The sequence below is a fragment of the Hetaerina americana genome, unplaced genomic scaffold (assembly GCF_022747635.1).
Source record: "Hetaerina americana unplaced genomic scaffold, ioHetAmer1.1.p SCAF_21, whole genome shotgun sequence".
In the NCBI taxonomy this organism is placed as follows: domain Eukaryota; kingdom Metazoa; phylum Arthropoda; class Insecta; order Odonata; family Calopterygidae; genus Hetaerina; species Hetaerina americana.
In genome coordinates this window covers 5,814,497-5,824,278 of record NW_027286775.1, presented here as the reverse complement: position 1 = coordinate 5,824,278, position 9,782 = coordinate 5,814,497, and the positions used below count along the sequence as shown (strand labels likewise).

The window sequence follows — 9,782 nt, the reverse complement described above, 5'->3', positions numbered from 1 at the left end:
AACCATACAGTCTTCAACCCAAAGTTTGGTTTGATAGGTGGTGGTATAGTTCACTCAATACTTAGCTCAATGGTGTGTGAACTGTAGACATTAGGGTAGGTTGGTCAATTCCTATCCCTGTGACACCTATATTTTCCATGGAAGATCTGGTACCTGAAAAATCACATAGCTTGGGATAAGCTGAGTGTTCCCTGAGAGGCATACCCAGGAATCAAACCCAGGTCTTCTGGTCAGTAATCCAACACTGTAGTCCTGTACCACCACATCCTTAGATTATGTATACTGGATGGTTAGATTTTGTTTTGACTAATAAATTTTTACCAATGCTATGTTTATCAGTTTTAAAAATTGGTCATGGTAGAAATCACCAGAATTAGCACAGAAATCTACATAGCACAAAACATTCTTATTTTGTATTTATGGTTGGAGCAGCTTGCGTAAATTACTTAAGAAAGCACCACAGGTGTTGGTTAACATTTATCAGCACATTATTACATTTTAATGCCGATTTATATTGCTTTAAAAAGTGACAAGAAAAAAAAATGTAAATCAAGCAGAAGCTGGAAATTCTGCAAGTAAATGTGAATGCCAGAAACTTGCTAGCTAGTTGAACATTCATATTTTAATCTATCAGAATAGACTAAGTAGGGAAGAATAGCTTGGAGCACTGCCTTTCACATTTTATACCTCTTTCCACAGTCTTAAAAATATTAGCGATTCTCATAGATATGCAAGAATGAAAATAAAAACATAAAAGTAACACATTGTGGTTCTCTACTTGGGGTTCCTCAATTACTTGCAATCTATAGATAGATAGTATACATTTTTACTGATGAGCACACTTAATGAAGAAATAATTCTCTTCATTATCAAGAGTTATCAATCCAAAGGTTTTTCAGTAGTAGCCCTCCAAACTACCCCAACCCCTGCCAATCTCTTGATTCCCTTTCCTCATGCCAACATTTTCCATCAATTGCTTCTCATGGATTGGCCTTCCTCTTTTAACTCTTCCCCTCTGTGTTACCTTCAATGAGGTTTGAGTAAAAGAGAATGCCTCGGGATGTGTCCAGTTAGTTTCCCTTTCTTCTTGTTAGTCTATTCATTGCATTCTCTATTCACACACTCTTCTAAGTACTTTTTCTTTTGTTTCTCTGATCTATCCATTTACTTTTCATCTCTATGAGGTAACACTACAGTTTCATTGTCGTCTATCTTCTTTTCTCTGCATGAATAGCAAAATTCTTCCACTTACTTCAGCCTGCCTTTCCCTAGTTTTACCAGAAGATTATCTTCCTTACTTTGACAATTGCCTTAGTTTAAATCTTGTTTCTCTTGAGGTTGCCCTCGTCATACCCTCCTTCACAATGGCTATTATCCTTGGAAAGTCTTTCTTTCTTCTCTTCAAGCATTGCTATATTATCCGAAAATCTCAGAATACATCTCTCCTTGTATTTGTATGCTACATGTCATATTTTCCTTGAGCTGGCTATGGTATTCTCATTTAACATAGATTTAAAAAAAACAATAACCACAGTAATCAACCCGAAGGTCGGTCTGGTAGGTGATGGCCAAGTTCACCCAGTATTAAGCCCTATACGGCGTGTGAAATTCACAAATCAGGGTAGGGGGGCCAGTTCCTTTCCCTGTGCCGGTTATGGTTTCCCAGGAAGACCTGGTGCCCGAAAAATCACATAGCTTGGGTTCAGCTGCAGGTGCCCAGAGTGCCTTGCCCGGGTATCGAACCCAGGACCCTCCGGTCAGTTGTCCAACACTCTACCCCCTGGACCACCATGACCCACATAGATGTAATATAGATATCTTATTCAAACATGAAAATTTATTATCAAAATTTTAATTGTTAATATATTTACTTTTGACCTGTATGTATAAGCTATATTTGGTGTTAACAATCTTTATTTTATTTTAATCCTGTAAGTTATATGGCGTGTAAAAGTTGAAAATACACTTTTAAAATATATTTTCTTTTCAACCTCAACTATACTTAAATTTCGATTTTACACATATTTTCACTGGTCTCTGTAATTGTGAGTTGTTGACTGAAGCAAAATATTGACAATGTTTCTGGCAATAATCACCAACTAGGCATACAAGGGTGGTCCCAGAAGTACCTGACCCAACCAAGAATAAACAAAAATTTTGGAAAAAAATGCATTTATTTTTCAACATTATTTCCTTTCAGCTCTACTCACTTTTCCCATCGATGTTCATTAATTCGATACCCTTTTTATAATAAGAATTGTCTTGCTCCTCCAAAGAGCCATTAACTGCCAAAATCAATTCTTCAAGTTTGGAAAATCTTTTACCACCAAGCCATTTTTCCAAGTTTGCGAACAGAAAATAATCCGGAGCTAAATCTGGCGAATAGGGTGCATGAGGTAGCAATTGAAACTTTAATTCATGAATTTTGGCCATTGCAATAACGGATTTGTGAGCTGTTGCATTGTCTTGATGAAACAACACTTTCTTTGTAGTCAAATGTGGCTGCTTTTGCTTGATATCTTTGCTCAAACGTTGCAACAAGTTTGCATAATACTCACCATTAATAGTTTTTCCTTTTTCAAGATAGCCTATGAAAATTATCCCACACGCATCCTAAAAAACCGATGCCATGACCTTGCCTGCAGATGAAACGTCTTCGCCTTCTTTGGAGTCGGTTCTCCCTTTTGAATCCATTGTTACGATTGTTCTTTGTTATTTTTCTGCTTATGCCCTTGGCCCCAATACAGGAGCATTTGTCCACCAGATAGTGGTGCTGGAGACAAATTATAGCTTTCAAACAGCCACAAGTTCTAAGAGTGGGGAGGATGTTGGCTGTTATCATTGAGTTGAGGAATTCATTGATGGATAATTAGTGGAGGAGCTTGATGAAACTTTCAACGGGGTGGTGGGAGTAGAGGCATTTAGATTGGTTTGAGGCATCACTTTGTGGAAGGGATTCATATCGGAAAAGAAAATACTTAGTTCTAACACATATATTTTATTATGCACGACCTAGGTTTCGACTTTCAAATGATGACTTTTTAAGTCAAAACCTAAGTCGTGGATAATAAAGCATGCATGGTAGAACAAAGTATTTTCTTTCCCAATAGAGACATATACTTAGGGAGGGGATGGCAATAGGATTTTATTCAGGGCAGGGTGTATGGTGGGGTTTGGTGGAGTATGTGTTTATCAGAAAGCAGGCAATTGGAGGTTTCAACAGTGGTGGAGAGCATCAGATATGAGCACTAAGGGGGTCGAGAGAGAATGAGGAGCCTTAGGATATCAAAATCCAGTTCCTTGCCACTTGTGAACCTAAATGCCTCCTACTCCGAGCACCCGGCTGAAATATTCACCAATCGGCCTCTCCAAAAATAATTTGACCATCAGATCCTTAACTAAATTTAAAACAGCCAATAGCATCTCTGAATGCATTGTCCCCTATTTATTCTAGACCCATGTCTCTTGCATGTACTGCACACCCAAATGATGTTCAAATACTGGAGCAAGTGTCAAGCTACTCAACAAATGTGAAACTTCAAAAAGCAGGATAGTCTTCCCACCCTTGAGATGGAATTCTGCCAAGTCAAGGCTCCAACAGTTAACCAGATGATAATTTTTTAATGAAGAATAATGGAAAAATCAGATGAATTCTCGTAAAGTTAAATCCAACACCAGCACTATAACTAATTCAAATTTGAGGAGAATTTGTATTACAATCAATATGATAGAAGCTAGACACACTTCAAAGCAGGAGTAGGACTTCAGAACTCACATCCTTAGAATTATTAGTCAATGGATTTATTGATAATCAAAATATCCCAGGAGAAAATACATTTTTAGTCCTGATATGCAATAAATAAGGCAGTACATGAAAAAAATTTTAAACCACTCGAATTTGAAAACATTGATGTTAAATGTAAGAATGTACAAATAGGGTCAAGAGAGCCAATGATGTCAACTCTGGTCATGCTGACAATTGACCCACATACACAAGATAGTTCCAAAATACTAGTCCAACTTATTTATTTATAACATAAATCTCCAATTAAGGACACTCCCACATTATTTACTTTTTAGTACTACTATTAAAGAAGTTGTTGAACAGTAAATTTACAATTTTAAGTGTTCCACGGCATAAATTGAGTATGTATTTATCAAGTATGCAACACTAAATCGGAATTCCTCCCAGCATCTTTGGCCCGCACAGTTGAATTGTTCAGCTTTCTCACTAGATCACTAAACTTAACTGGCATAAGCTAATTTCTTTTTCCATCATTTCTTTCTCTTCTTGGTCAGTGCTGGGTAACCAGCCATCATTCCCCTCAAAACTGTAGCATGCTTCTTTTAGGACTAGGCACTTCATTGAATGCAGAGATGCACTTCAGAGGTGACCTTTTGCTAGGGCTCCGAGTAGGAGCCAAATAGCACTCTCGGCAGACTGCCATGTATTTCTCTGCTCCACCAATTACCTCCAGCTAAAATGTTTTTAGTTACGGATTAGTACAAGTTCACAAATTCATTGCTCGCCAAAATTTTCAGTGATAATTCATTTATTTTACTTAATCTATGTTCCATTAGAGGAATTGATTCCTTACCTCTTGCTCACAACCAATTCTTCTTGTATAAGAAGCACTCTTGAAACAAAGCATGCACACAGCATTCAACTTGACCACACTTTCAGCGAGAGGAACCAGGCTAAGAATGTCTCCAAAGCCTTTCCTTTGGTATGTCCCATCCAGTGCTGCAACCACAACTATTTTACCAAGATTAGCCATCTTTTCACAGAAGGGTACAACATCAGGAAACTAGGATTAAATGATAAAACAAGATTATTAATACGACACTGCATACATTCCAATTAATAAATAATAAGCCAAATAGAATTACCTGACAATATTTTTAGATTGAAATGAATGATTTGGATTAAATATCTTACATTAACCAGAACTACTGTCACAGTCAATAAAGTAGCATGGGTACCCTTAATTTACAACAAAAGGTAATGAATTGAATGCATTTAGTAGATAAAAGAGGTACTTCATACTCACAAATTGTCCTTCGTCGATCCCAACAACATCATAGGGCATAGCTTTATCGGACAATGGCATAAGCGCAACACTGCACACAGCAGGGAGGACATCTTTGTCGTGTGTTGCCACACATGCCGAGTCATATCGGTCATCCCGTGCATATTTCACTACGACACATTTCCTTCTCGCTATCTGATATCGCTTCAGGCGTCTTATAAGTTCTGTGGTTTTACCCGAAAACATTGGACCATATATAACCTGCAAGAAATTTTTTAGATAGAAAATTTTAGGAGAGACTTTGAAGCAGAAAAAGCTATAACGTAAAATATAGAGAAATATATTTTATCAAAATAATTATTTTTCACCTAAATATAATATTATTCTCAAAAGGAAAAAGTGCCCAACTCAAATTCACGGCAATGTGAAATGAAATGTATTTTAAATAACTAAGCCATTTCCTTCCAGAAGAGAATATTCACTAAATCATATGCAGTAAGAAGCTAGCAAAAAAATTATAGCACTGTATTTGCAACACAAAAATCTAACATTAAGGACAATCCACTGAAATACTTTTAAAGCCATGGTGACCTCCTTAGTAATAGTCAAAGGAATCTAATTCTTATTTTTATAACCCAAGCATGAGCTTATGCGACAGGAGACGTCATCGCACCATAATTCAGGTTAGATAGCCCAAGCAGTAGTTGTAATTTAGCTTACCATGGAGCGCTATTTAATCTGGAACACAAACTCCATTGCAGGATTTTGAACACACGAAAAGCTGTCAAAATTATACTCTGGAAGCTTGATCACCACCGATGAATTCAAAGGTGTTATGAAGTAGCGGCTGTCTTTGACACCATGAACTGTCCAACTTCCTAAGCTAGAAAGTAGTTCTAGTACTCTGATTCTATCTTAATGCAACTGGTTAAATAGCTGACATGGCATCCTTACAAAACAAAAATTTGAAGACCCTAATGCCATTTGAATTGATTAGACTAGATTTGCAAAACCAAGAGTATTGTTAATAAATGATAGTTCATGCTGACTGTTATTTCATTAATTGACACTGGCAATAACCGAAGAGAAAGAACCAATTCACTAGCCAAAAAGAGTGAAGAAAAAGAAACCCCTCAACTGACAGTTACTAAACATGCCCTCAAGTAACTTTTGGTAATTTCCCCTGAAGTAATTTCACTAGGCGAAGAGACATTTTCTCTTCGGCGACATCAAGTGGAGTCTTCCCTTCTGCGTTGTGCACGTCCCACAGCAAATTATACTGAAGGAGGACCTCAACCATCGCGACAGCACCACTATCGCCAGTGAGTCGGCAACAGTGGTGGAGCGGGGTGTCACCAGCGGCATCCGTGGCCGATGCATCCGCACCCGCCTCGAGGAGCACTCTAGCCACTCCGAGACGTCCGCGCCTGCAAGCGAGGTGCAGTGGTGACGAGGCCCCAGAGCGAGTCCTCAAATCGAGGCTGGCCCCTGCATCCACCAAGACTTTGACTATTTCCACGCGACCGTGCGAAGCCGCGGCATGTAGTGCAGTTATACCATCTGCATCGCACACGTCCAAATGCAAATATCTCGTTTTGTCCGTCTGCACACCCTGGATATTCGTCGGTCCATCGACGGAGGTCTTTCCCTCCTGCCCCTCGTCCACTTTTCCACAAGACTCACAAGTGCATAAGGGGTGGCACAACTTCCTTTGATACTGGAACGCACTGCTTGCGCTTTCTTTACTCTTTTGAACACCGCTACAGTACTGGTAATCTAGGCCGAGGTAGAAGCAAGCCAATCGCACATCCCCGTGCACCACCGCGCGCAGAAGTTTCTCGACCCTTCTCATGTCTCCCGTCGACTCCGGTCTGACGCCTGACCGACGCCCATCTTTGGCCTTCCTAATGGTGCCGGCGTCTTGGAAGTCCAGCACAGGGGTCTGCAACGTGCCTTCGGGAGACCTTAGGGTGGTCCCCGGAGGTGAAAGCGCCCATTCTCCGGGAGACGCTTTAAGCAAGAGGTTCGACACTTGGGGGTTGTGAGCGACGCCCATGGGTGTGACTCGCCGAGCATTCAAAGCATCGGGCTGTGCTCCGTGCTCCAGTAATAAAGAGACTATGCTATCATAACCCCACCGCGCCGCGTGGTGCAGAGGAGTGTCCCCAGAGGCATTCGCGGCACGGGCATGGCCCCGGGCAACCCCGGCACCACCCGAGTGTTCGGCGTAATATAGCAGGGCTTTAGCACAGCCCTCGTGCCCTCCGTCCGCTGCGAGATGCAACGGCGTATTCCCGGCCCCGTCTTGTGCCCCCACCTGAGCTCTTCCTTGCAGGAGCAAGAGCAGCAAGGCAGCCTGATGACCTCGGGACGCAGCATGGTGCAAGGGTGTGGCTCCACGGGCGTCGGCTGTATCGGGATTGGCACCGCGTCGCAGTAGGACATCTACTAGAATGGTTCTACCATGCCGACACGCATGGTGCAAAGCGGTTAGACCCCTGCCATCGACCGAAAACACGGTGGGATATAGTTTTAATTCCACCGTCTGATGCCGATGCTCCATAAGTAATTTCTCACAACTATCGCATGAGCATAGAGGGTGGCACAGCTTTTGAATTATTTTCTCGGTATCATGGTTTATGACTTCATTTTTAACATCATCCATCCCAAATTTTCCATCCAAAATCATTTCAACTTTCTCCACATTACCCAGGCGCACTTGGTCGAAAAATTCAGCGTGTGCGTCTCTGCTGGCACAGCATCCTCGAGTTGATTCTGTCGGCGACTCTATGCTGTCATCATCATAGTCTTTTTCTTCGTAGGCCACTTTTTTCCAAGAGTATTCTTGCTGAAGTGCTTCTGGCTCTGGCGCACCGAGTAGAACACCAGAGCGGACATGCTCAATTGCGGCTTCCAGAGAGGTCACCAAAAAACTGCTTTCGTCTGCTTGTGATGAGGTGATTGCCTCATTGGCAAAAGAAAAATTGCGAAGAAAAGTAAGTTGGGCTATCCAATTTGGCAATCCTGTTTTAATGACAAGAAAAATGAGCACAGGCAACAGGTCGTCGGCAGCAACAACTGTGCCCCTACCATAATCGCCGTCATCACCACTACCAATTGCAGCAACGGTACGCCTAAGACAGCCAATCTTACCGAGAACAGTTCCATATCCATCAATCCTGGCCAATTCTCTCCTTGCAATCGGAATTGATCCTATCAAATCTGAACGGAAAACGCCTAAATCACGCAATTGTAATTCTGAGAGATTGCGTGCGGTTTTATTAAGTCGAGAATCTTCAGCTGAGGTTGCATTAGTCACACCTCTGATTAACTGTGAATGTACCCCATGCAATACATAAGTTTCAGCTGCTGTACGCACCCCATCCAACAATCTTTTATCCAACGCCGTCAATGAACGAAGTTGCAAATCAGCCAAAACTATGGTAGTGCAATGTTGATAGAGACCTTTAACTAACGACCTTAGCTCCAGGAGGGGCCGTTTATCTAGATCGGGATTAGATTCAACAAAACCTTTTATGGCTTCGTCCATTTTTTCCAAAAGTTCTCTACCACCCGCACTCTTTGTCCAGACTAAATCTATGCAATCACGAAGGGTTCTGACCATTACAATTTCACAACCATTTTCTGTTATTCTCTGTCTTTCCAATGGACTTTCTACACACAACACTCGATACTTTAATAAGTCGTCTGTATAAAAAGTTTCTTCAAAAAGAACGCGAGATATAATGGGTTTTGACACTTCACTCTCAACGGTTACAACACGGTTGCAAACAGTGACTTCCTTGTCGTTTAAAGTTCTAAAATGACTTCCTGGTAATTCATCACTGGGTATAAGAATGTGACTAAAAAAATCATCGTGGGTCAAAGGGTTGGTCGGAAAGGAACCAGCCCTTGGAACACAAATCACCCATCCTTCTGAAGTTGATTTTAGAAAAAGTTCTTCATTTTCCGTTTGTAATGACTTAAAGAAAGGATTTTCGTTCAAATCTTCGTCGTAATTGCACTCCATGATGTCTACGTTAGTCTCCACTAATGTACAGCACTCCTCTTTAAGGCGTATTCATGATAATAGTTACGATGCTTAAACCAGGTAACACTTAAAACACTTGGGAACTTCTGGAGTAAAAAAGGTACACTGATTCGTAATCACGAGACACTTATATAAATTTAACATTATATAATAAATAATGATAAAGAAGTTCAGTTCGCGCTCAAAAGAAACGCGAAATATGCCAGTAAGTTGACCAGCTGAACGGTTGTAAATATATGGCGCCATCTACGATTACTCGTGGAATCAGTAAAAAGCTTGGAGATTTCGGCGCATTGGGTTCATATAATTACTCAGGAAGTTAGATGTTACCTGAATTTGGCCCTGTCCGAATCCATGTGCATGAACTCCGTTGCTATGATTTGAAGAACTCATTTCTATATCAACCAGCAGCACTCACGGCAGTCAATAAAGAGATCGGGATCTATTTGCAAGTGGCTGTCGAGTAGCACTAGCGCGCGTACACCGCCAATCAAATACATTCCCGCCAAGCAGTTTTTTGCGTTAAACTTTAGCATTACAATTACTGTGTATTTGTAATAACTTCCTCGTTTCCATTGTGAGTTCATCCCTTAGCGCTCTCGATTTACCTAAACGCTGTAATTTATAATTAAACCAGTAATGCCTTCTCGTTATTTGGGCGGACTACCACCTTATTAACGCATCGTCTTAAAATTACGTCA

General features: G+C 40.9%; 2 protein-coding genes across 3 annotated transcripts; both read right to left on the bottom strand.

Annotated features, from left to right (window-relative positions):
- Nucleotides 1–3,785: 3,785 nt before the first annotated feature.
- Nucleotides 3,786–9,523, bottom strand: LOC139688619 (thymidine kinase, cytosolic-like). 2 transcript variants are annotated; one of them, XM_071586166.1, is made up of 4 exons: nucleotides 9,412–9,523; nucleotides 5,052–5,291; nucleotides 4,599–4,808; nucleotides 3,786–4,478 (listed from the first exon to the last, which is right to left on the bottom strand). In XM_071586166.1, the coding sequence occupies exons 1-4, from the start codon at nucleotides 9,472–9,474 to the stop codon at nucleotides 4,326–4,328; spliced, it is 666 nt and encodes a 221-aa protein (XP_071442267.1). In that variant the 5' UTR covers nucleotides 9,475–9,523; the 3' UTR covers nucleotides 3,786–4,325. The 2 variants fall into 2 exon arrangements, with proteins under 2 accessions (XP_071442267.1, XP_071442268.1); XM_071586167.1 differs by lacking the exon at nucleotides 9,412–9,523 and adding an exon at nucleotides 5,751–6,134.
- LOC139688618 (ankyrin repeat domain-containing protein 27-like) lies at nucleotides 6,174–9,206 on the bottom strand. The gene has a single exon (XM_071586165.1). The coding sequence runs from the start codon at nucleotides 9,058–9,060 to the stop codon at nucleotides 6,190–6,192; it is 2,871 nt and encodes a 956-aa protein (XP_071442266.1). The 5' UTR covers nucleotides 9,061–9,206; the 3' UTR covers nucleotides 6,174–6,189.
- Nucleotides 9,524–9,782: the final 259 nt, after the last annotated feature.